Consider the following 27,326-nt stretch of genomic DNA (forward strand, 5'->3'; position numbering starts at 1 on the left):
TCTCATCCACTCAAAAATTGACTAGTCCTTGATGATGTTAATTCGCTTTTGTACATTTAACACGTATCTCAACGTTTGTCAATAAATGTGTTTGTTTCTTCTCTTATGACGTGTGTGTGGTTTTACATACAAACACAAATGCGGTAACGTTTTTTCTTCTCCTTCTTACAAGTTCTTACTTTTCACTGAAATACCTTAGTACCACTACAGCCATCTAGCGAGGCAGTCATGACTTATTTAGTTGTTTACTAGATGGCGTTACTCTACTTGTTAGTTCATACTAAGTACCGCTAGATGGTACTTGTGAAGACACCTAGCTGTTATAGTCGTTCCAATTGTTTATTTAACTTTTGACAGATCACGCACGTGAAGTTTTATAATAATTTTCGGTACTATGTATGTACTACAGAGAATACCGTACTTCATGGACGGGTATCTCTCATAAGAGATTAATTTAAAAACGAATACATAACTAAACTAAACTTTTTAACGACATAATAATAATAATAATAAATATTTATTCAATAAGACAAAATTGCACAAGAGAGGAATGAACAATTACAAAGAAAAAGAAAGAAAAGTTAAACATACAATAAAATATTTTTGTACAATATTATGAATATAGCGAAATATAATATACATTTCGATATAATATGCACTACGCCTGAAAAAGGGTTAAGTGACTAGGCAAAACATTAAAGAAAACAACGTTCACTTTAAAGCATTTTTATTAATATCATCAAAAAATAACTAGTACGTAATCACGCAGTATGTATACTAAGTTCAAAATATACTATGAGAAACACGCAATAACATAAACAGTTGTCTGCAGCACAATAACTATTATTATATCCATTAATTTGTATCTACATTCAGTTCCAATGGTCGCGGTATCCATCTAAATATAATTACCAATTTTAACATCATTAATTTCTAATCATCTACTTATTCTAATTTGTTTTTAGAATTTATATATAATTTTAATGATTCGATGATTGCGTACACTTAACGGCTATTCCGAAATGAGTATAGTATGTCTGTCCACAGCCAACGATGAAACGAGCTCGCTCTAGTGACAGAACCTTTTAGATGAGAGGAAACAATCATTAGGGGGGGGGGGGGGGATAGGCTATAAGGGATCTCTCCCCAGACAGATGTTATGCCTGGGGACCGAAGTCCGAAGGAAAAATATTGAACTTTGTATGCATCACGCTTGAGTAGAATGTAGCAGTTTCTTTATTTAATAACTAGATGGCGCTAGAAGTCGCTACAATTCACAAAAATATATTTATCGTTGGTGACAGTGGAAATTCGCCTATCTACCCTATCGCTATAAATACCGCGTATCTGCACTACGGGTTGTTTTACGGCGTTTTTAACACCATAGTTTGTAGTTACGCAAATTTGCACTATTCCCGACGTAACCATTTAAATTTCTCGCTTATTTCTTAGTGTTACTGAACTTTGGGAGTGCACCGGAAAAAGAAGGCAGCATTAACTCGTGCTAGCCGTTTCACTCAAGCTGACATCGACACAGATGACTAATAATGTACTAAATTGAGGACTAGTCGACGCCGAATTACACGTCCAGAGGCAAGCATCCCTCCCCAATTTACCGGGTATGAAAGAGACGGAGCACGCGTCAAAGAACCATTATTGAATAAAAAAACTAATGTCCGTAGACTAGTACATTAACACTTGTAACATGCCATTTTGAAGTGAAAGTACAATTCTTTTTAAATGCGTTACCTCTAAATTAGTCCTTAGCCTTTCGGATATTAAAAAAAAACATAGAATAAGATTTTAACTGGATTAAAAATAATTTATGACTTTATTCACGGAGCTATAATAAATTAGCTGCCGCGAATTGAATTCAATACGTACGATTTGTTTTAGAAGAAGTTATCATCAATATTATAATCGAAACTGAAAAGCATACATAAGATTATTGGACCAAAAGTAAAGAAGATGTCATACGTGCTTTAGAATTACGGCAAGATTGAACTAAAGATGATTATTTCCAATAACTGTTTAGTACGAGAGTATTGAGCAATATTTTGATAGGAAATGAGCTTCTGTTGTCTCAATTCAAAACAAATCGCATATTGTGTACAAGCCCATAATTTCAGGTAACAATGGTAGCTTCTTGTATCGAATACATTCCGTAATTTTATATCTGATAAGTTTTTTTAGAAATGCGATGTCTTGTGGACTATATAAAGACAGATACTAGTTAATATATGTACAAATGATCTTAAAAATATCTAGACATCGACCTATGGCGATATTAGACACAAGTTAAAAATATTACATAAATCACATTATATTACCAGATACTGTTACGTAATTTCGTATAAATCAACTAATATTGCAGCGCAAAATCATAAATAAATAATCCGATTGATAAAACTACTATGTGAACCATGTTCCCGCTGTGAAAAATATTATACAAATTATAATAAAAAAATACGAACCGAATAATTTCAAAATCGATAATACAGTGTTAATAAAAAAAAAAACATCAGTGCAGTTTCGCAGTGTGACACAGTCAGTTCCAAAGTATCGTTACACAGGGGACTAATAAATCGTCCGTTGTGCAACGGGTATTTGAAAGTGTACGAAAATCGAGTAGCCTCAGAAACATATTATGTACAAACACTCGCGCGTACGCCTTACTTCAAATAAATCACAATCAAAATCGTCGAGTTAAAATTACTTTAGTTACATTACATTGTTAACTTCTCTACAATCGCCCTTTCTATTACGCTCAAGCATTACTGGTACTATTGCAATAGACTAGACACTTTTAGCCCTTTCAAGCCTTTACTCTTGACGCGTACAAGGCTAAAAGCCTAAACATCGTAATTAAGAGCAGAATCCCAACTAGGTTAGCCTAAGGAGCCTGGTAGGTTCAAAAGTAGTGACTATAAAACCTATTCGGCTAATTGTAAGAAAGTCCTTTTCAAAAATGCTCTCAAAATGACTCTCAAAAAGCATTTAGAGCTACTAAAGTATAGCCTTTTGGCGTTAAAAAAGGCTTGAGCCTAAAACAGGACAGATCTTGAAAAAAAGCTTTTTTAAAACGATACTTAGTTCTGTGCAAGCCTTTCCACCCAGCGCCCAAAAGGACTCCGACACTAAAAATCAGGCTAAAAGACCCGAGGTCATTCCGAATACTAACTAGTTATTATTGATATTTCAATGTTTTATTGTTTAAAAATGGCAAAATTCCTAATTTACTGCAGATACCGGCAACGTTACGGGCAAAGTAGAGAAGCTATTTTAAAACCGGTCCGTCAACGAACCGATCAATTCCTGGTCACTAATAGCGGACGATAAGAATGACTAATATACTTATGTACGCCACAGTACGTAAGGGTGCGACGCCGGCTCTGATACATCAAGGTTCTTTTATTACTAGTTTACGAGTAAAGACAGTCACAGTTTAGAGACCAAGCAGGAGTTGACAGAGTGGTAGCGCCGTTGTTGTGGAAGAAAGAGGTTAGAAGGGTCCAATTGAACAGAACCTGTGCCATCTGTTAGCTTTATAATTAGATCTATGTTAGATGAAGTAACATTATCAGCTGTCAAACCAAAGCAGCATGGCATAAATAAATGTCACGGGACACTTGACACCAATTGACCTAGTCCCAAAGTAAGCAAAGCTTGCGTTATGGGTATTATTAAACACTCAAGACTCGAGAACAAACATTCGTATTTTTCATACAAATACCTGCAAATTGGATCGAACCCATCATAGGTTTTCTAACCATTGGGCTATATGGTCGTCATGTTGAAAAAAAAAACTATAAAATTATTCTAAGCGCATGGCCACTCTACAATTAAAAATGTGGAAGTTTTACTTCACTTTGATTGTGAACGATCCATTATCATGAATAACTGAGGGTGAAGGGGTGGTTACCCAGTCGGTATCTATGCCAAAGACGGCGTTCCCTTCCAACCTCTCTTCTATTCCACGCTCTTGGCAACAGAAAGTAGACCGAGCAACAGCTACAAGTATCGTCACTCTAACACCGCTATAACAGTTCAATTTTTCAAACCCAACATCGCATCCCACGCATCCCTTAACAGCTCAATGGTTTATAATAGTAGCATGGAGACACTGTGGCACGACATGTCTGTAAGGTAGCTTGTAGTTTTTGACGGTGCGCGCGGCGAGACATTTCAGCGTGGTGTATTTGAGGGGGTTGACTATGGAGGAGAGGGATTGGTTGGAGGCTTTTAGTATCTCCTCGGGGGTCTCTCCGTCGTAGTTGACTGTGTCGATGTGGGCGCCGTGCGCGAGGAGCTCGCGGACCACGTCCGGCGGGCACGGGTTCAGCTGGAACAAACGGGCTCATTAACACATCAGCTCAGCCGTAGGACGGCCACTGTTGGACATAGGCCTCCCCCGTAGACCTCCAGTTGGCTCGGCTGGCAGCGGCTTGCATTCACCGTGAACCCGCGGCTTTAACCAGTTGCTGTATTGTCTGAAGATCTGCGCTCTTTACACTCTCATCCTATACTGTGTAAGGGAAAGAAATGGTCAAAACGGTTCTCAGTTTCCCAACTCCCGATTCCCAAATGTTTCATTTGCCAAACTGTTTCATTATTCAACTCAAGATTTTCTCTGAAACTATACTTTTTTCGAAACTTTAATAAAACAAACCTAACCTAACCTAATCTACTGTGTTCTATAAAAGTATAAGAAAATAAACTGAGAAAAATCATGATCATGGGTTTTATCCGGGCTCGCATGATCGCGATCGCCGCTCGCCCCCCCCTACGGGCGGCCGTACCTTGCACACGAGGTGTAGCGGCGTGTCGCCCCGTGCGTCGCGCGCGTGCGGCGCGGCCCCCAGCCGCAGCATGAGCGCGAGCAGCGCGCCGGCGCAGGGCGCGGCGTCCCCCGGCGCGGCGAGCCACGCCCCGCGCGCGCGCGCCGCCTCCGCAGAGCACGCCACGTGCAGCGCGCCGCGACCCGACCGCACCTGAACACATACACAATAAACGCAAATCACTAACACGGCAAAAGAGACCTCGCTACGCTCACATCCTAACCCACGGCACTCGCCTTTTTTGACCCTTCTTATACAACTTTTGCAGGTGGTAGGACCTTGTGCAAGGTCCGCCCGGATTGCTACCACCATCTTGCTCGCTAAATCCTGCCGTGAAGCAACAGTGCTTGCACTGTTGTGTTTTGGCGTGCGAAGTAAGACAGCCGGTGTAATTACCCCTGGTGTTGCAGATGTTTATGGGCGGTGGTGATCTCTTACCATCAGGAGACCCACTTGCTCGTTAGCCATCCAGTCGAATAAAAAAAAACTGTCACAAAAACTATATGGACGCTCGGCATCGATTACAACTTAACGCCAAACGTATTTGAATTCAACTGACGACGATGAAGACAATAATTTGACATTGTTTTCTGGATTCAACATGGCGGATATCATTCTATCACCAAGAATTGACCATAGCACGTTCAACTAGTTTGACAGTGCCGATAGTGAATCTAACAGTGCAGCGAGCCAGCGTCCATGCACCCCCCACTGACCTTGATATCCAGCTTGACGAGCGAGTAGACCGCCTGGTGTATGGCGGTGCGGTCCTGGTCGCCGCAGTCGGGCTCGTCCAGCAGGCGCGCCAGCAGCGCGGCCAGGTGCAGCGCGATCACCAGCACGCGCTGGAGGGTCGTCAGCGTCTGCTCGCGGTCCACCTGCAGCTTGCACTGCAGCAGCTCCATGCCGCGGTGGATCTCCGACAGGGCCTTCTTGAACACCGGGTCTATGTCCTCGAAGGTCACGGGGGGGACTATGCGACCTGCAAATGGAATTTGCTTGATTACGGTAGGCAGAAAGGAATAAGGCTGAGAGGGCTATAATCGGGGTCGAATCAAATCAGGAGATACGTAAAGGCTCCGCGAAGGAGTAGAGGCTGGACTGCGTGAGCGGCGACAGCGGCGGCAGCACGGCGCGCTGCATGTGGGGGGGGGGGCACTGACCTCTGTGGGGCGGGCGGGCGCGCTCGGCCCGCATGTACGCGAACAGCTCCGCGAAGGAGTAGAGGCTGGACTGCGTGAGCGGCGACAGCGGCGGCAGCACGGCGCGCTGCATGTGGGGGGGGGGGGCACTGACCTCTGTGGGGCGGGCGGGCGCGCTCGGCCCGCATGTACGCGAACAGCTCCGCGAAGGAGTAGAGGCTGGACTGCGTGAGCGGCGACAGCGGCGGCAGCACGGCGCGCTGCATGTGGGGGGGGGGGCACTGACCTCTGTGGGGCGGGCGGGCGCGCTCGGCCCGCATGTACGCGAACAGCTCCGCGAAGGAGTAGAGGCTGGACTGCGTGAGCGGCGACAGCGGCGGCAGCACGGCGCGCTGCATGTGGGGGGGGGGCACTGACCTCTGTGGGGCGGGCGGGCGCGCTCGGCCCGCATGTACGCGAACAGCTCCGCGAAGGAGTAGAGGCTGGACTGCGTGAGCGGCGACAGCGGCGGCAGCACGGCGCGCTGCATGTGGGGGGGGGGGCACTGACCTCTGTGGGGCGGGCGGGCGCGCTCGGCCCGCATGTACGCGAACAGCTCCGCGAAGGAGTAGAGGCTGGACTGCGTGAGCGGCGACAGCGGCGGCAGCACGGCGCGCTGCATGTCGAGCGCGTGGTGCCACAGCGCGCGGCACCGCCCGTAGCGTCCCGCGTCCGCGTACACGGCGCCGCGGTAGCGCACGTAGTACGACGTGTCCGGGTGCGCCGGACCTGCCCGCAAAAAACAAGATCATAAACCTCAGGTTTCCTACGCAAGGACCGATCCAATATTCAGCCAACTTCTTCCAGTTTTTGAAGGAGTTTTTCTCACCAAAACCTGCTTCTCAAATACAATGCTTATCAAAACCGGAAGCGTTTTTGACTAACGCACTTGAAATCCCAATCGTTTTCACCACTTCTTTGGCTGTAATAGTGTAAACAAGTAGACTATTGCGAACGACTCATCATGAACGGCTAAGCTGTTCAAAGGCATTTTTATCTAGGACGGGTCGGATCGGTCCCTGTACTTAGACTAGCGGTATAATCAGCTCTGAATGATGTGATGACAGTATAACATCGTCTACGTAAACGACTCGCTGCGGTTTACCAAGAGGGCGGTAATTGACATACTGCGGAACTCACCTAAGATCCGTTCCCTCAACACGAGCGCCTGCATCCGCATGGCATCGGGGTCCGCCAGCAGTTCGCGCAATGCCGCCGCGTCGCAGGGCTCAGCCGCCCACTCGTACGCCTCTATGCGGGGTATGTCTTTGGGCTTCGGAATTGGAGGACTGCCGTCTGTTGGGAATCTGAAGCGGAAAATTAACAAATAAGCATGATACATGGATCGGAATAACTGTCCAGTGGAGGCCTACGATTAGGTATCTATTCGTACTTATTCTTGAAGGATTGGTCATCACATTGCTTGCAGTTCACATGGAAGCAGAGGAAGTGTTGGGAGTCTTTTGCTCAGCAAGGGACATGAAAAGCTTAATATAATAATAGTCGGATACATCTAGGAAACTGTTGGGAACTGCAGAAAAATTGCAATAAATGTATCTTGTGGAATATACACTCATTATCGCCACAAAAAGAAAAGAACCTTAGCAAATCCTTGTCCACAAGCTGCCAAGAACTTTGGGTTATGGCGTAGGATTTCTTCCTACTGAGATTTATCGTTGACAAACGAACAAAATCATGCTGTAATAATTTACAGGAGTTTCATACTGTTCATGTTTTCGTATATTTGCGATTAAGTGTTTTCTAGACATATATAATCTGCTTCACGTTCATCTCTGTTAAATTAATCCTTTACCTAACTTTGATTAACAGTCAATCTTTTGAGATGACAGGTTTGCAAGTTACGAGAAAAAAAAGTTAATACATGAGTCGTCACCGTGTTTACGCTGCGTCAGCCTATTTTGACTGATTTTAACGATTAGCATTGAACAGACAATACCCAAATCGAAAAAGATAGTCTCATCACTAAATAAAACTCACCGGTCGTCCATCGCTCTCTTCCACAGCGCCAACGCTCCAACCATGTCCCGTCTCTTGTCCACATACGTGGCCCCGAGCAGTTCCAACGCATCGATCCGCTGCTGCCGCGTCACCAGTCCATTCTCTGCACTGATCAGGTGCTCTACTATGTGTGTGTGGCCGGTCACAGACGCCGCTAGGAGGGGGGTCATGCCTGGAAATGTACGTTGACGATTTCATTGATGCGGATGATTATAGAACTGAAAATGTGACAGTATATTTGGCCGAAAACAGAATCACGCAGCATAGCTGTGAGGTTTCAAAAGAACGGCTAGATAGAACTTTTCTAGGTTCTTATTTATACAATAAAATCAATAAAGCACTAAATATTTATGACCTAACGCTCCAGAGTCGTAACAACATTTTCAACATTCTTAAAATTCTCTTTTCAATGAAAAATTTGTGATTTATAAAGTAAATTCGGCTGTTATTTTTATTTAGTGTTAATTTGTTCTTTATAAAGCATGCGACGACTCACGAGGTTAAAATTGTAAAGAAATACAATAACGGCATGGCTGCAAAGTCCATCGTAAATTGACACCGAAAATCTACAAGACAATCGTAAGGTTAAGGCAAATGATTCGTCGGCTAATTTTATTGTCCTTTGCTTATTTACAAACATTGTCATTTTTTTATTTGACACCTGTCAGTTATTTATAACTTAAGTACCTAACAAATAAGCTGTAATATTTTAAGGCATTGTAAATGTTTAAATCCGAACAGCAAACTCATGTTTTCCTTGCTTTAACAAACTTCAAAAAACAGAGGATATTATCTAGTCCACTCTAGTCGACTCTTTATTACAGGTGAACCGATTTTGTTGCTATTTTTATTACGTACAGTCGAGTTCATAAACTTGTGATCAAAAATATCTGAACACGTTTCTACACGTTAACAATAGTCTTGTTCAGATATTTTTGATGAAATTTTTGCTCAGAAGTTTATGAACTCGACTGTATATTAACTTCCTCGACTAATCCTCGATGTAATGTTATGTTAATTGAAACTTGATTACAATTAAATGGAGATTTGCGATACTTTGGACATTCGAATTGCCTGTGGAAGTCTTGCAACTTTTCTATACAAACGAAGAACGACCTCCCAATATCATTAATGTTCAAGATCTCAGAGCTATCTTCACCCAGAGCTTGAAACTCAAGCCTTGTCGGAAATTAACCAAACATGGATAAAACTCACCGTATGAATCGACATCCATTGTGGCACCGTGTCCTAGCAGCATCTTGAGTATGTGTAGTGAGCCACTCTCCGCGCAGTCATGTAGTGCGGTGTTACCCTTGACACTTTTTCTGTTGACATCAGCGTTGAGAGACAGCAGATACTTGGCTATTCGGATGTGACCCTTGTAGCATGCTATCATGAGGCATGTGTGTCCGTGCCGATTCGCTATCTCTATGTCTGGAATATGATGGTGCAAATTAATAATCGGTCATTCTTTTGCCTGAGGGTTGGTAAATAAAGCGGCGGACTGGTCAAGGTCGAAACCCAATCTCCAATCAGTTAAGTCTTGAGGGAAGAGAACGAGCAAGTGATGACAGCTAGTGCTCCTTATAAGAAACAGCGACAGTCGGCATACAAAGTGGAGTAAGCATAGTGGTCTTCTCACTAAGACAAAGACACGAACGATGGCGTCTACGGGTCGCTTAGTTCGTACATATCGGCAAATATGATTACACGACAATGAAGTTTATATAACATATGACGAAGAGGAGGAGGTTGAAACAATGGAACACATTATGTGAGAATGTAATGGCCCGTACCAATAGACTTCAAGGCACTTCCGCTACGCCAGATCACCCATCCATTTGTGGTGAATCCATATTGCTCGGATTAAGTGCGAAGGAGGGGTGAACAGAAAAAAGACCCCTTGGGTTGAAATTTACGAGTATCCATAGGTCGCGAACTAGACGCCAGCGGCCAACTGAACGGCGAGCATGTTCTCTGTCCATTGCGAAGCTGAAACGTTCGCCACCCAGTTCTTCCCTGGCAGCACACGCAATGAAGAGAGAAAACGCTTCCCGCTTTCAGTTCGTGGCAGACCCCTAGGATAAGGTCTAGGGTAAGTTAAGAGCTTGTAATCGTGCACTTAATTTTCCCGCCCTTCCTCCAATTGGTAACCAAAAATTAACTAGGTACTCAAACGCAAACAATTCTTCGACCAACCGTCGGAGTGTCAACATATGCTGATGATGCTTCGGAGAGAGGTGAAAATAAAATAAATAATAAATAAACACGTTCCCAGCGGAGGGAAGGCGGGAAAATTAACTACAGGCTTTCAAATATTCAACGCAAGCTCGGCTTTTTGCATATTCGTAGCTTGACCGCACTTCTTCACAAGATTATCCAAGATTTTAAACATGTGCTTCCGCAAATAAATGCCTTCCTGAATCCATACAGTGTATAAACTAAAGACGCTTCAATCGAACTCACCGGCTCCATTCTCGACTAGGAACTTAACAATATCGTAATGGCCGTCGAAGCAGGCGGCGCGGAGCGGCGTGCTGTGCGTGCGCGTGGTCGAGTTGACGTTGGCTCCGGCGCGGACCAGCAGCCGCACCAGCGGCAGGTGGCCCGCTGCGGCCGCGCACCACAGCGGCGGCGCGCCCTCTATCGTCTCGCCGTCGAATGTCACTGGAATGGACGATCATGACAATTATAGTGGGAGCAGCGCATGGTGAAGATAACAAAGTAAGGTATCTTAGGGTATTTAACTATTATCTATTTATTTTTTGAATCGAAGCTTGCCAACGCGTGTTATCGAATTTCTTTAGTGAACGTAGCCCTGCAGCATGGTGAAGATAACATCTTAATTTAACTATTATCTATTTTTTTGTAATCGATGCTTGCCAACGCGTGTTATCGAATTTTTTTAGTGAACGTAGCCCTGCATATTGACATAAAAATACTTTTTTTTTGTCTAGGATGGCATTTTAAAATTAAAAATAAAAGTGGTTTCCGCATCGAGTCCGATTTAATTAACTTATTTAGTTAACGATTTAAGTACAGAACTAACTCAACAAAAGTGAACTAATGCAATAAGGAAGTGGGGATAAGTTACCGTATTCGTGAGATACGAGTGCTGGCATTTACGTGTGCCAGATGCCAAATGACCAAAATTACTCTTGACCTGACGCGTCAATGGCAGCATGCATTTAGCCATCTAGAAATCTTAACAACACTAACAAAAGAAAGTAGAGAGCGTTGAACGGTGTAGTTTCGGAGTTAAAAGCTTTCCCATCCGTATGTAATAAGGACCAAAACACGCATAAAACCAACTTGTCCAAATTACGAAAACAAAACTATACAAAAAGGCGAATGCGGAAAAGCGCGGAGAAATGGACGAATAGGTTCTTCAAGCTGCTTTGCGATAACTAGGCGATAACCAAAAGCAAACAATATTTGTTTACTCACAACGTACCCTACATTGAGCGAATCGAAAACGTTCTGAATCGAACAAAAGATATTTCTGTCGCTGTAAAAGTGCTGTCGTTTAGCCACAATGGCGCCGCGCCAAGCGGCTGACGCACTGAGAAAGGAGGGAAAGTGCGTAACTAAAGTCATTCATTACCGAGAACAATGATTAATAGACAAAGGTACGTAAGCGGTTGTACGTGGATGTTTTTTATTTAATTTAAACGCCGCTTTATTGTTACACTAGCTAGCTAGCTGCTAGCTATTCATGCCGTGCCGTTTCCGGTTTTAGAATATACGGACACCTCCCGTGAGTGTCGCAAAAAGCGACTAAGGGACCTGTGCCCGTGTTATCTTTCCGACGTTCGCGATCTCATTCACCATCTCATCCATCTTGCACCGTGTGTGTGACAGAAAGAAGTGATTCCAAGTGCGTTAGACAATAAGGCATCTGCAGGGATGCTACGAAATTCGAAAATCGAAGTTCGTGTCGTTCGGTCCCTCTGACACTTATACTATTTAATACGAGAGCGAGAGAGACGGTACGATACGAACTTCGATTTTTGAACTTTGGAGTAGGCGCTCTGACGTGAGAGAGGGAAGCTCTCCATTTCCAACAAGGAACACCGGACTCTTTAGAACTGCTTTGTGGAAGGCAAGGGAGAAACCGCAGCACCACACGACCACACTATTTTCCTAAGAAAGTCGTAATGAAGGTTTGCACCAATGTTCAACCGAAAACACGTAGAAGAGAGTTATTCAGTAAAAAATTTGCTTCCGCAATAGAAGTAGATACCATCGGCCAAATAAGTGGTCTATCAATTTTTAAACAAGTTCCTATCAAATGAATATGTCGCTAAAGTCGAACTTTCAAGTTGACAGACACGTCTATTGGCATTATTGTTTTGTGACATGCGAACGATTATCAACTTTAGGGTGGTAGACCACATATTTGGCTGATAGTACCTGCAGTCGCCATTAGAAATTTCGGAGCGGCCAAGGCGGGGAAAAATATCGGAACATTCACTCTATTAACAAGGTTTTAGAGTTCATGTTTCGATATATTTGATCACCATGGCCGCTCTGAAATGTCTGATGTCGACTGTACCTAAAGTAGTCTACAGTATACCGACATAACTCAGAGCAGATACCTACCTACCTAAGTTTATTTTGTTTCGTATGATACTTTTTATTATACTACCAGCGCTTTCAGAAAGACCATCATGCCAAGGAAAATACGCCGCAAGATACTTAACATATTCTCTAAACTATTATAGCTCGCAAAATAAAGTAAATCCATAGGTACTAATATTATAAATGCAAAAGTGTGTGTGTTTGTATGTTTGTCCGTTTTTCACGTCGAAGCGGAGCGACGGATCGACGTGATTTTTGGCATGGAGATAGGTTATGGGCCAGAGAGTGGCATAGGCTACTTTTTATCCCGAAAAAACACAGTTCCCGAGGGAACAGTGCGCGATAACCGAATTCAACGCGGGCGAAGCCGCGGGCAAAAGCTAGTTAGTAATATATAGATAAAAAAACATAAATTACGTGGGCTACATGTCTAAATTTTACAGGCTAGAAATTTACATAAACATATATTTCAACAGTATTGCGTATGACCTTCCACAAATATGACTTCAAAAAAACTAACTGTATCTTTACTTCTAGGATCAGCCGAAAGCGTAGGTAAAACGTATCACCAACAGATTAATGAAATATATTAACACTAAAAACGTGGAGCTAGTAAAATACAATAGAAGTAAAAAATCGGAGAAGCGCATGTCCCACTCGCGTGGAGAGTTCCGTACGATAAAACGTTTAAATAATTGTGTTATTGGGGTTCTGTACTGTAGCTACCTCAAAAGGTAAAAACGGAACCTTCATAGGATCATTTTGCTGTCCGTCTGTCTGTAGTGTCTGTCAAGACCTATTATCTCGGAAACGCGTGGAGGTATAGAGTTGGAAACCATACTCAGTACCCCTAGTGTAAGTTTTCGGTTACAAAATACGTCTCGATCGCGTTCGCGTAAAATCTCAATTTGTATGGAAACACGAACATCGCAAACGTTCCGCTAGAGGCGCTGTTCGTGTTTCCATACAAATTGAGATTTTAACGCGAACGCGATCGAGACGTATTTTGTAACCAAAAACTTACACTAAGGGCACAGGTCTACAATCTCTTGAAGCTGTGAAAGCTCAAACTTCTAAGTTAACGTAAAAAAAAGATACCTACGGCCCTTTACGCCGCCAAAAACACACTCAACACTCTCAAGGGAATCAAGGGTACCTACTTTCTGTTGACCTATAGAACTGTGAAGGGAAATTTGCCCTAGTTCCGTCAAGTAATATCGTCTTACACTACAAGTACGGAGAATAATCACAAAAGTCAAAACCCAAAATCACTCGGAATTACGGAACCCACAAAACGACCAAAACCCGCTGAATAATAAGAGTTCTTTAACTTTGCGACCTACAATTTCATTATAATTTTAGCATTCTGTAGGTTCGATGGAAGAAATAGAAGCCTTATCATGCTTGTGTCTGACCTGTCTGTTTGTCCGTCTGTTACAGCTAATTAGCTCCAAGCCTACAATACAAGGTAACTCTTGACCTATCAATATAGGACTTTTTGCGAGGTTACAAACATATTAGGCCGATACTGTCACTTTAGTATCTTGGTTTAATAAATAGAATACGTACCGCGACATTTGACAACTGACAGCTGTCAATACAACCTCTTTTTTTTAATCAAACAGATCAAGGCACAAAATCTCACCAAACGTCTGTTTTGCCGAAATAAAGTTTCAATTTATTTTTACAAAAAAACGGAAAGCGAAAAAAAACATACAGGAGTGAGCTACATTATAAGTCTACTATCGATAATAATATAATATGGGCCAACCCAGAAAACTCAAGTACCAAATTATGCTAAAAAAGGTAGATAGAACCGGACAATGTTCCACTCACCGGAGCCAGCCTGCTCGATGTCAGCCTTGCACCGTTCAATGAGGTACTCGGCGACGTCATAGTGCCCGTTCCGGCAGGCGATCACCAGCGGCGTCGCGCCGCCCACCTTCGCACCCACCAACATGTTCAGCTCGTCTACGGAGCGCCAACTGTGTAGGTACACCTGGAACAGAGGACGCGAACGTCAGAACAGCTGACAGAAACCAAGTTAACAGTTCCTTATTATAATAGACTTGACTGTCTTTATCGAAATAGGTACACGGAAACCTTATTGTCTAGACTCTAAGACACTTGGATCACAAATTCAAATTCAAATCATTTACTCATTGCAGTAAATATGCCGCAACGGGCACTTTTACACGTCCTTTTTTAAACTACCAGCGCTTTCGGAAAGACCATCATTGCCAAGAAGAATGCGCCGCAAGAAACTTGGCAGTCATTTTTTTTTAATAAAATAATTACAAATAAAATACTTAAAAACTAGAGTATACAATTAAAGAAAAAAATACAAAATAACAATAATAATACAGGGATGTATGGGGTCCCTTAGTTACAAAACTAAACACTAACTATATCTACGTTCAGTGGAAGTGTAGAATGCTTCCACCGTCATAAATTTAAAAAATAATAATAATTTAATTCTGAAATATACACAATCGCAATCGGTTTCATCACTTCTTTCTCTCACACTTCACAAGACGAGGGTGAAGCGATTACGAGCGGCAGCACATTATACATTATACCGCTTCTGGTCTCTCATGTTTTAATAGTATCTCATCCCAGAAAGAATCCTACAGGTTCGGAACATGCCGGACATACCGACATATCTCGATAGTTACCTACTTTAATGCCAAGAATGATTATTTTTGATTGGCGATCAATTAAAAATTAAAAGACTACTGAAGTTAGTACACATTTTTGAAAAACATTGATTCAAAGACACAAAGTAAAGAGGAAAGTTTCGTTAACATGCCTTTATTTTGGCATAACATTAAATGTCATAATATGAATTCACATAACATAATAATAAAAAGCATAACACTTATTTAGCATGACAAGTATTTTAGTGGTTTATGTATTATGAGATGAGGACGTTGCTCTCAAGTAGAATATTGAGTATAAAATGTGAGAATATTTATTTCCAGAAAAAGATCTCGGAACAACATCACATGCACGGATTCACGGAAGACCGGTCAGTCATAGAAGCGGCGTCATCAACGACTTAACGATCGCTCTCTTCCGTTTGGTACCTAATCATAGTTACGTGTTTTTCTCTAACGGTGAACAGCCTCGCGTAAACTTGGCAAGTGTCCGACTACGGATTATGCAAAACTTCCCGTTTAATTACATTTTATGTACTAAAAAACTCTCATGTCGTTAGAGGTTCAATAAAATTGTGTCGAGTCAGCCCATCATCAGTGGTTTCCAGAACGGATACCACTGAAATCCCAGCGATTCTCTTCAAATCATTTACAAATTCTCAGTGCCAAAGTAGTTACAATACAATACAATATTCTTTATTGCACACCATAAATCAGTAGGTACAAAAAATTACATTATTTATTACTTTATTTTAGTTACTTTGTTATAGAGTTAACATTGTTAGTTATCCCCGTGCGTAAATAAATTACAAACACCATATCGTACAGATTGGCCGCAGCGAGAAACCACAGACAACACACAAAATAAGTAAAAAAAGAACGCCATGCATCCAACACTTTCAAATTGACGATCAAGTAAATTGAAAGTGGAACCATTAAAAGTGTGAAAACTGGTAACTGGCATAGAAGTCAATATTGTAATTTCACAGACAAATCTCGTTACTCAAACAGACAAACACAGACATAAGCTAAACAATTACGAAAAAGCAATAGCGATGCAAGCAACTGAAGTGCATCATGTCAACACTTCACCAATAAAGATTCGCGAAGTGAAATCTTAAAGGCACATAACAGCGAAGAGTTTGGCAAGCGTCCCGGTGCATGGCGCAACCGGCGGCGGTTGCAACACGAGCACTGACGAACTAGCACTTGGCTATAAGGAACGTGAACTTAAGTCGCGTGGCCCATTATGTAATGGGGAATATTTATTGAATCACGCGTTACTTTGCGGAGGTCTATAATCAATGTATACACAAATCAATTAGGTTGGTAATTTGCCTACATGATAGCAACGTCTATGCAACAAAATGTGTTCATACAGCTTCTCCGCCTCAACACTGTAAAACGCACAAATCACACAAACCCAACCATCACCACCCCAAACTATACGGAAGCATTTCGAACTCAATCTGAGTTCATCCTCAGAGCAACTCAAGATGATGTTGCGGTGGTGGTGTAAGTTAGGATATTGTTGTGTTTGTGTTCTTACTATATAAAGTGGAGGTGGAAGATCTGCATGAAAACACATTTGTTGCATAAAAGTAGCTATCTGAGCAAAGGAATTGTTTATATTTTATAAGTAGGGAATTGGATTGTATCGTAATAACATCGAATTATCCGCAGTGCGATAGACCCTCGACAAAGTGAACTGATGGACAGGTGAAGGCCATAGGATATCCGAATGATGGGGCGGTGAAGGACTGGTTTATTCTAGTTAATGTAGCGTTCTTTGGGTACCTATGTCCAACAGTAGATGATCTTTGGCTGACGACGACGATCCATGAAACAATACGTGAGGTAATAGTTTTTGATGCCACAACTTTCTTAATTGTTTACAAAACGACACTACTTCTTCTACCGAATGCAACCAACGCAACCACGGTTGAACAATCTAAACCCATTGGCAAACACGATTTGTAAATTTATTATATCCGGTTAGTTGCTTTACGGTAGTTTTAGAGCAAAAATACATTACAATAGTTGGTTGATTTGCTAGACCAGGGGGCAGATTTTAAAGTCACAAGAGTGAAAATACCGACTTTCGCCGACTGAAACGTGACTAAACTAGGAAACGTGAATCACATACTCCTCTTATCACCGCTTAATCTAATCTAATAAAACAAAAGATAACGCTGATTTTATCTATACTGAAGTAGAAGTGACGTGGAACTGTTTTATACTACGTTGACTGTGCAAGTACAGTCAACCAATTTGATTCCTGAGCCACCATCGAACCTTATCATAGTAAATAATTTTGTTTTTCAATAACATTATTATCGAATAACGTTGAGTGTCATTACGACACGGTTCTGTGGTGGCCTAGGAAAATTGGTTGACTATACAAATCTCCCTAAAGCAGGTTCTGGCTGTCTTACCTGATAGAAATGAGACTGGCAAAACCTGAAGCTCAGAGGTCATATTGCCTAACGCGCGGACGCTCGCACCCTCTCTCTCTTCCCTAAGCCTATATCACGTGACAGAAAGAAGTAGTTCAAGTGATTCTAAGTGCATCAGACAATACAGACTAAGCCTCTATCGACAGTAATTATCATTTGTTTGTTTTATTTTTTACTTGCATGTAAAGGTTAACCAAACCAGATTTAATAGCTAGCACTAGTTCTACCTTGGAAACTTTTGCACCTGCTATCCTGTTAGGCCACAACACAAGTCGTTAGCAGTTGCCAATCGAATTAAGACTCAAATACAAAGTAAAATGCCACTAATTGCCATAGTACTATTACTTATTCTGTGGTAGTAGTGTAAATTAAGGCCTTTTTAGCTTTGTTCGCTAACTGCAAGTCCACTTGTTCCAATTTACTCGACGAGCTGGATGCATGTTGAGGTCATTGACCTTGCAGTGCTATACATTACGCTAAAGGAAACCACTGCACGCCGCTTATTACTGTGTGATCGTATTTATGTTATTTTTACCCGACTGTCCAAAGGAGGGTTATTTGGAAGAATATTGCTTTACCCATCCATAACAAAAAATAGGTATCTAGACAATCTAGAAGAGAGACGTGTCAAAATACATCCATACTAATTATTATAAATGCGAAAGTGTGTGTGTTTGTATGTTTGTCCGTCTTTCACGTCGAAACGGAGCGACGGATCGACCTGATTTTTGGCATAGAGATAGTTTATGGGCCCGAGAGTGACATAAACTACTTTTATCCCGGAAAAATGCACAGTTCCCGAGGGAACAGCGCGCGATAACCGAATTCCACGCGGGCGAAGCCGCGGGCAAAAGCTAGTAAGTTAAAAAATAATGATGCATAATGATCATTTGACATAATTTGAAATGGATTTTTTTAATCGTGTTATCTTCAGATAACTTTAGTTTAGGTCAGGTTTATTTAATGTTTCCTGTAAAGTTGACATTTCTGAGAAAATTGCACCAAGATGGTACCTATATCAAATTACTACTGTGTATTTCATACAACATAATTCTTTTCAAACTCCAACCAAGTAATTTGATATAGATAGTGCCACGAGAGTTGAAGTGAATGATTACACACACAGCTACAACGTGTCGTGCCATGACATCAGGATTTTGACATTTACTCCTTAATTTCATTCATTCTTCTTTCATGCAGACAGTTTTTTTTCAGTCAGCACTATCTACGTATACGTAGATTTAGAAACAGTTAAATTAAAGAACGGTAATTTCTGCATATTTGCATACACACATTTCAGGCAGCTATTTGCGGAACAAAACAACTCACTTAAGGGAAAAAAAGGAAAGTAGTCGGTTTAACCTGTATTTCGTTATATTAGCTCACGGCTGGTAGTAAATTTTCTGTAAATTACTGTTACAAAACCGATACAGAGTTCGCCTTGCTTTCACTTTTAATAACACGATTAAAACCACGCTACATGACCATTAGGACTATTGGTCACTCCGATTATCTAATACCTTTAAACGAGCAATTCTTATACACAATTCTCGTATATATTCAATGGAGGAGTATATGCGTGATAGTTCTGCAACTTTTTAGACTTTATTTAGTTTACTGCATGACTGAATGTGCCTACCTACAAGACATTTATATTTGTATGCCCTCGGGCGCAGCATAGTGATACAAATCTATGATCAGTGTACCAACATTTTAACCTATGTTTGACAAATAAATTATTTGTATTTGTATTTGTATTTGTACGAATTGCTCCAACGATTTCGATGAAATTTGGTACGTGGGGGTTTTCGGGGATGACAAAGCGATCTAGCTTGCGATCTTATTTCGGAAAACGCTTATTGTCGAGTTTTAGCCCGAGCGAAGCTCGATCGGCCAGGTACTACTTTGTATCGCAACAAAATCGTTTTTTTAGCAAATTTTCACACATAGAGCGCATCACTGCACTGCGCGTCAAACAGTAGCTTTCTTCATAAAAGTAACTTTTTTACGTAAACGCTTTCCTATTTACGGTAAAGGAAAACTTGACGAACCTGAGAAGAAATTCCATGGTGTATGTGAAGTTCCCAATCCGCACTGGGCCCGTGTGGGAACTAGGTAGGTAAAGCCCAAGTCCTCTCATCTGAGAGGAGGCCTGTACCCAGCATTGGCACGTATATAGACTGGGAGATAGATAGATAGATAAAAAACTTTATTTCCACAACACATACACGGCTTAGTAAATAACAAACAATTGTAAAGTAACATAATAAAAATTTACTGGGATGATGTTTGAACATGGTATAACAATTTCGTATGCAAAATTTTGGTTTAATTTTATCCATCTTCTACCGGTGTATGTCATATTTTAGCTCCTATTTTGGAGTTTTGGTGTGATTTGGTCCTTCAGACCGGATGCACACTGACAATACAAGCCTGTATATCAGTTTCCCTCTATGTTATTTTTTAACCAAAATCCAAAATGAAGTTGATGTATACGATATCATAAATCGTTTAATGCGAATGAAAAAGAACACGCGAAAAAAGTGCTATCAGGAGATCACGCATGAGAAGAAAGAAAAAAATACAATAGCACAATAGACCCTGGGCACCACCAAAAAATAAACTACATCCTTAAACATACCAACTCCAGCAAGAACCGTTTTTCGCAATAGATAGTTTTAAGCCATCTTCCATCCACCACATCACGTTTAATAAATCATCCACATAAACTCAGAAACGCACCCACCTATGGACACATCACGTTTTCACACTACTGCCACGCAGCACTGAGAGGACTGACGCCGCGCGTCGCCATCCGCAATTAAATAGTACGAGTGAGACAATGAACGTTTGCTGCATTTCGGCCCTGGTGTTTCACAACGCATTGTTCCCTGATGAATAAGTGTAATAACATGGATGTGGATGGCGCAAGCACGGGTTCAATGCCGAAAACGATGCAGCTACGCAAGTCAAGGCACTATGGATTAATGGAGACAAGTGAGACTACAGAACGAGTATAAGTTGCAAAAAAAGCGCTGAAGTGTCGCTCACGTGAGCCACTGTCAGCGTTTGCTTACGAGCCAAAAAATTTGACAAGAACTAATCGTGCCACAGGAATATTACCTTTCAATCAAATAAAACAAAGTTTTAGCACCGTTCTAATGAATCTTGTATTTGTAACTTTTGTAAGGCAGGTGGGAAAGGATATGTGGATGAGAATACTTTACTAGGAGGAGGGTTTAGGAATATCCAGGATTTCCTTAACGTGGCAAATTAAATTCTTGTCAACGATAATGATGACGAACTTTCCAGCAAAGTAAACGATGTCGCAAATACAGATAAGAAAAGTCGATCCAAATCGCCTTCCCCGCATAACAGAACACTACGAAATCAATAGAAACATCAATGCCGAAGTCATTGAACTGTGCATCGATAACAAACAGCCAATGAATCTAGACGCTGCTTGATTGCATCCGGCGTGCCAGGGCCTCGCCGCGTCAGCCTGGCGTGCTCATGTCTAAATGGTAAATACGTACACACAAATATAGTAGAATCTGAGTACAATAACGCTAGTTCGCAAATCATAAAATCATGCAGTGTTTGGATCTGATAGTCTAGATAGTCATAATGTAACTTCAACTTAACTATAACGAAACAACACAAAGCAATATATGAAATGCTAACTGTCACCCGCGACTTCGCACACGTTCAACACTTCATACTTCCCTTAAATTATAATCTCAAAAATTAACCCCCACTACACATACAAGCAGTCCGTCTCTTTAGTAAAAATAGTGTATTAAATGTAAATAAATATCAACTCGGTCTCAAACTCAGGATGTGGACATAAAATTTTAAATTTTAAGTGTCTTTGTGGCACGTAATTTGACAATGATTCAAACTAGCTTTAGGCCTGTGCAGAAAACAATATTGGAGATAAAATGGAAGATACAGTAAATTTAAACATGAACAAAATGATATACACCATGATCTTTTGACCAGTACACGTCAAGCAAGCAAAAACAATAGTGATAAAACAAACGCGTAAGAAGTTTCATCACACATTGACAATGACACAATTGTATCTATAGGTGCTTCTCAACTAAAACTATAGAACCTTGAATATTTACATTAATAATAATTAGTTCCTAACAATCGACGTAAAAAAAACTACATCTAAGTAAAAAATATTTTTCAGTTTGCGGCTAGTTACACGTAAGTTACATTAACCGCAAAAGAAAATAACGACAATATTTTATTTAGCAAATTTCGTTTCGGCCATGAGGGCACATTCCTTGTAAAGAGAGCAATGCAATATGAAGCTGCTCTGTATAGAATTCGTCACTTGCAAAACATTTACAAAGAAGTATTTCCATGGTTTCTAAACTAGGTTAAGAGTTAAGACTGGCCAGTTAAATAAAGACTTTCTTTGGCTGTGACTAAAGAATGGACTTCGGTGTAAGAAATATCGATAAATTCGTCCTGATCTTCGAATCCAGATATCATGTTACAATTTTTCAACTAGAGGGGTATGTAATCATTTACCTTTTTGATACGTCTAAGGAGTCTCCGTTGGCGGCGCAGGAGCGTCTTGCCGCAGTGCCTCAGGGTCTCAATCCAGCGGCACCGAACCGGCACCAGGTCCCATACAGCTGACGACATGCTCACCACATCACTCACTATTCACTCACTTTTAGAACATCCAATAGTCCAAGCACTAGTATTTGAAAATTGAAGATACTTAGAACGTGGAAAAGAAATCTGCAATGAGATTATTGAATGTGTGCATCCCGGTACAACGTGAAGCAGAAAACTAAGTGAGAATGAAATAGTTATTAGTGCGATTCAAATAATTAACGGTTTACGATAATGAACCAATTAGTAATTGCTAATTAGGTTTATTGTGAAAATCATCCTTTTACGCCCAGTAGCGAGAGGATTATTACTTGCCGTAATTAATGTCAAAATAATGGATGAATTGGCTGTATACAATTTCCCTTGATTGATAAGGTCAATAATTGTATTGTTTCATTAATCCTTTACAATGACAATGACATTGGTCGGGAAATAGTTTTAATTACATGATAAAATGTTAGGTCAAACAATAGCGCAAGCAAAATACTAAAGCAAATCTAAGCAATCATCCGCTTAACCGCAAATTAGAGAAAACCACAATATTAGCAGCTAATTGAGCATGATGTGGCTAAAAAAATTCTAGGAATGATATCTGATTATTAAATGGCACTTAAAGATGGTATTTGGCATTAACAGTACTTCACAACCACATAAAAAAAATCTTTTTTTTTTTTTTTATATGATAACTAGTACGTATTAGTTTTTTGGGTGGCGATGCAAATCTATATAAAAAACATTATTTCAAAATTTTAAGCAAATCTCTTGAATACATCCCGAAAAAAAATACATTAAAAAAAAACTTGAAAAATCATAAGTCAAAAACTGTTACAAGTAGGATGTTCATACTCAGCATAAATATTGTTCACTTCACTATGAGAGGTACTAACAAAAAAAAACTCGAGCCCATTTAATGTAAGTGTGACTTACCCTGGAAACTCGACTATGGCCTTTATTAAATATCAAATAAGTAGGTACATTTCAGCCCTATTAATACATAGGTAAGGGATCAACAAATAGGATTTGACCAAAGCAAGCGAGTACTACCTTGAGCGTGAATTAGACTGTTTATTGGTTGTAAACGTGAGACATCCGTCACGTGCGATGTAGTACTCGATCCACTAATCAACAGCCTTCAATAAAGTAAGCATGATAAGGGAGATTCTGAAAAGTACCGCTTGCATGACGCAGTAGAAAGAATAAAACATCAAGCGAAAAAAAAACGATCAGGCCATGGGTTAATCCCCAAAACTTTTGCAAAAAAGAAGCTTGATTTATATTTGTTATCTGTGATCAATAGCACAATTTACGTTTAAGGAAAAGATTACGGTTCAGTCGACCCAGCAGGGCTACTCCGAAACTAGAAACGCGAAGTTCGTGTCGTGCGGTCCCTCTCGCTCTCGTATCAAACAGTGTAAGTGTCAGAGGGACCGCACGACACGAACTTCGAGTTTCGGAGTAGCTCAGCAGATCACCCATGTCACGTTCACATAATTATTAATATTCATCAGGATCATATTATAGATCATAATATTGACAACACTGATAGTCAATACTAGAAGTAAAAGTAGTTACTTACTACGCAACCTCACGTGTCTCACATCAATCAAACATATTGTCAACGAAGATTTTGAAAACAATTTATCACTGAATTAAAAAATAAAACTAAGACCATCGTAAAAAAGCGTTAAGCGGCACTGTCAATATTGTATCAGTTGCGTTGCGTTCAATTGAAAGAGGTCGCTCTTCATTGGCGTCACGTTTTCGAGAATCGTCGAGAGCAAAGATTGATCTGTTTTAAATGTTGATACTTCAATCAGAACTGGAATTCTTAGAAGTTCTGCAGCACGTCATGGAAAGTATAGGCGACGCATGAATTTATTGTTGAGTAAGAAATAGACTTGAATACTTAAGTCACAATCAGATTCCAACAAATGTGTACATCAATGTATTTAAGTATGTATCCGTTGTCTAGTATCCATAGAACAAGCTTTGCTTAGTTTGGGACAAGGTCAATTGGTGTGAAGTGTCCCACGATGAGTGTCCCATGTTATTTTGGTTTATCAGCAAGGAAGATTCGTTTGAAATATTAAATACAAAAGTAGTCACGGTAAATGCATAGTTTCATTTGATATTGAAAATCCGACGAATCAGGAATACGACGAATCAGGAACAATTTGTTTTGAGAAGCCTAAGTTTCAAACATCTAAACCTGTTTTTTTTCTTTAAGATTAAGGGAATATAACAGGTCAAATGCAGTTAAATTCTCCTAGACAATGTACACACGTTTAAAAGATAATCATATTAGGGAATCAAGGTAAGTGCAACGAGATTCCAACCTGGATGCCCTGGAGAAACGACAAAAAAATTGGTCTATCATGTTTTTAAAAAAAGGATAATAAATATCTTACCACGACAGAAATAAGTCCTAACAACGTATATTTGTTAGTCCTGCGATAACTCAAATAGACTGACAGTACATTGAAGTTAATTGAACTAATTTAATTATTCGGTACACTTTATAGAATCCCTACTTTTTATCTCTACAGACAATGAAAAAGTTTATTTTCTTCCGGCATCATTAATGACGCTGACAACGCCAATAACATTTTCCTGTTATTGTAAATAAATTAAATCGCTAACCTCTACGCTTGCAATTTTGCAATTAGAGAGAAATTTATTGCAGTCAGGACATTTACTACACGGGATAACCAGAGTTCGCGATTGTTTGCTATATCAGCAGATTTATTTGACGCTGATTGTTATGCACTGAACGCTGAAAACGTAACCTCAACAGTTATTACAGAACGTGGTTAATAAGAAGCAGTTTCATAAACAAAAACCGTTGCTGATACGAAAAGGCGACTTGTAGCTGCCGTACTAAGGTAGGTTTTAGAATCGTACGTAGTTTAGCAAAATTCAGATTGCGTGCGCAGAAATGCTTGAATAAGCATACAAAAGAAGAATTTCAGAAAGTATCGCGCAATACGCATACGTGCCAAATAAGTATTTACTATGATAACATTATTGAAGAGGTAAGGTGAGACAGTTTTTTAAAAGAATATCAGTTTCCTCGGGGAATATACACACGTGTTACGAAGAGACCATGTTTATTCTGAGAATCGTTTTCTAACCCTTATTTCTTTCAAGATTATTTACTTACAACAGAAATTCCAATTTATATTTATGAGTTGCCTAAGCCTTCACGAAGAACTGGTTATTGCTATATTATTGGAACACATTTCGTAAAACTTTGTTACACGGCTGAGCTGCATTTTTGGGTTCAATAAAGATTTTTCTGGGTATTTCAGACGACTCATACTTCTGCTTAACAGCAGCTCATGGACTTTTTGAGGTTTCATTTTATCGTCTTGATTTTACTTTATTAATATTAATATCAAAAGACGGATATGTCATAACTCCACGCCTGAATCTAAGTATTATCTAACATATTTCCTGGTGATGGTAACTCTGCTAATGACTGTGACATTATAATATATTCGGATTGCGTCAATAATTGACCGTCAAGTTTCGAGAGCACATCTTCTGTCGTCGCGTAAATAAACTGTGTCAACAATGATGTGTTGACTATAACGTGCAGGAAATTTATACAGAATTCAATGGTCATTTGTCGTCTATGAGGATATTTGATTGACAAATATAGAAATCGTTCCGGTTTCGATCTTGATCTGATAAACACACTATCACATCAATAAAAATTGGTAAATTATGTTGAGAGTTAAATCCTGGAAAGTGTATGTCATCTTTGAAGATAGCGCTATATACGTCGAATTCCGATAACTACGTAGATTTTTATACAAATTCTGATTAATTTTAACACGCTTATTTACGTTTGGTTCAGATTTTGGTTTTCAGAAAATTATTGCAAAATTTATGCCGAGACCGCATTAATGTTACTACATTACAAAATAATCCGGTGTCTATTATAATAATTACATCATAGCGATTGTCTGGAGCAACCGTCGTAACATTTTGACTTTTATGCAATTGAGTTACGGTACTTTCACATACGACTTTATTGTCGTAAGAATAGTTATGTCACCGTGTGTGTTCAAAAGAGTAAACACCAATTTGTCGTTAGTTTAACTCCAAGGCCACCTTAATAGGGTCACGGACTCACGGTCAAGAATATTTCTAAAACAATAGGATGATACAGAATTAAAATGAACCGATAACAAAACGTGCAGGAAATAGATTTTCTACGACGGAGGCCTTCGGGCCTTTGTTAACTGCAGAATAGGCAGTATTTACAGCCTACAATGTAACAAATCTAAAGAAAAACTGTTTCTCAACCGACGCAAAAACAGAGTTTGGCGTCGGGTGAAAGGTTTTCCCATTTACCCACATCAAGCGATCCAATCAATAAATCCTTTAGCGTACCACATGAAAATATTATTAGGATGCACACAACAAAACACAACGAAGCACAATAGCACAGTTTAATAGCAGAGTGAAGCGACAGCGACGATGCTTCGGGTTGGTAGGCGCGGAGTGAACTGGCCGGTCGGAGCGCGTTGCAAAACTGCAGTGGTGGGACGTCTTTCACCAGGTTACACAAGAAAGCTGCGGTTGCGCAATAAAGCTTTTGCCTTTCCAACGTGTAGCAATTACTGTTTGGTGCACAATCGATTTGACGTGCCGCCGAGCGGTGGTCTTACGAGTTTTTTAAAAGTTGCAGCATGGATAAATGGTAGGTACTTATTGTTGGTTGTTCAAGCTTATTTATTATTCCAACGAGTCTATTTTAATTAAATCATTAAAATGTGTAGTGCAACATAGGATTATAGGAATACATACTTATGTGGTAAAGTAAATCGTCAGACTCGTGAGACATTGTTAAGGCTTTAAATCCATGTAACGAATTTGTAATTGATACCAAATCTATAATATTAAAGTGAACCGCCAGAACGGAAAAAAAACGAGACAGAGCAGGATGCCGCT

At 40.4% G+C, this 27,326-nt stretch overlaps 1 protein-coding gene across 1 annotated transcript; it reads right to left on the bottom strand.

Moving 5' to 3' along the window:
* Positions 1–710: 710 nt before the first annotated feature.
* On the bottom strand, positions 711–26,903 carry LOC141440034 (protein fem-1 homolog CG6966). The gene is made up of 11 exons (XM_074104492.1): positions 26,727–26,903; positions 22,278–22,493; positions 14,456–14,618; positions 10,505–10,705; positions 9,254–9,472; positions 8,018–8,210; positions 7,160–7,326; positions 6,530–6,748; positions 5,555–5,820; positions 4,800–4,991; positions 711–4,342 (listed from the first exon to the last, which is right to left on the bottom strand). Exons 2-11 carry the CDS (start codon positions 22,392–22,394, stop codon positions 4,094–4,096), a joined length of 1,986 nt encoding a protein of 661 aa, XP_073960593.1. The 5' UTR covers positions 22,395–22,493; positions 26,727–26,903; the 3' UTR covers positions 711–4,093.
* Between the last annotated feature and the right edge of the window lie 423 nt (positions 26,904–27,326).

This window comes from Choristoneura fumiferana, chromosome 21 (genome assembly GCF_025370935.1).
Source record: "Choristoneura fumiferana chromosome 21, NRCan_CFum_1, whole genome shotgun sequence".
NCBI classification, from domain to species: domain Eukaryota; kingdom Metazoa; phylum Arthropoda; class Insecta; order Lepidoptera; family Tortricidae; genus Choristoneura; species Choristoneura fumiferana.

Coding starts and splice junctions, on each gene's coding strand:
- LOC141440034 (XM_074104492.1), bottom strand. CDS start 22,394: ATGTCGTCAGCTGTATGGGACCTGGTGCCGGTTCGGTGCCGCTGGATT. Junction 7,327..8,017: donor AAGAGAGCGATGGACGACCG/GTGAGTTTTATT, acceptor TTTCCGCTTCAG/ATTCCCAACAGACGGCAGTC. Junction 5,821..6,529: donor CGCCCGCCCGCCCCACAGAG/GTCAGTGCCCCC, acceptor TTCCATTTGCAG/GTCGCATAGTCCCCCCCGTG.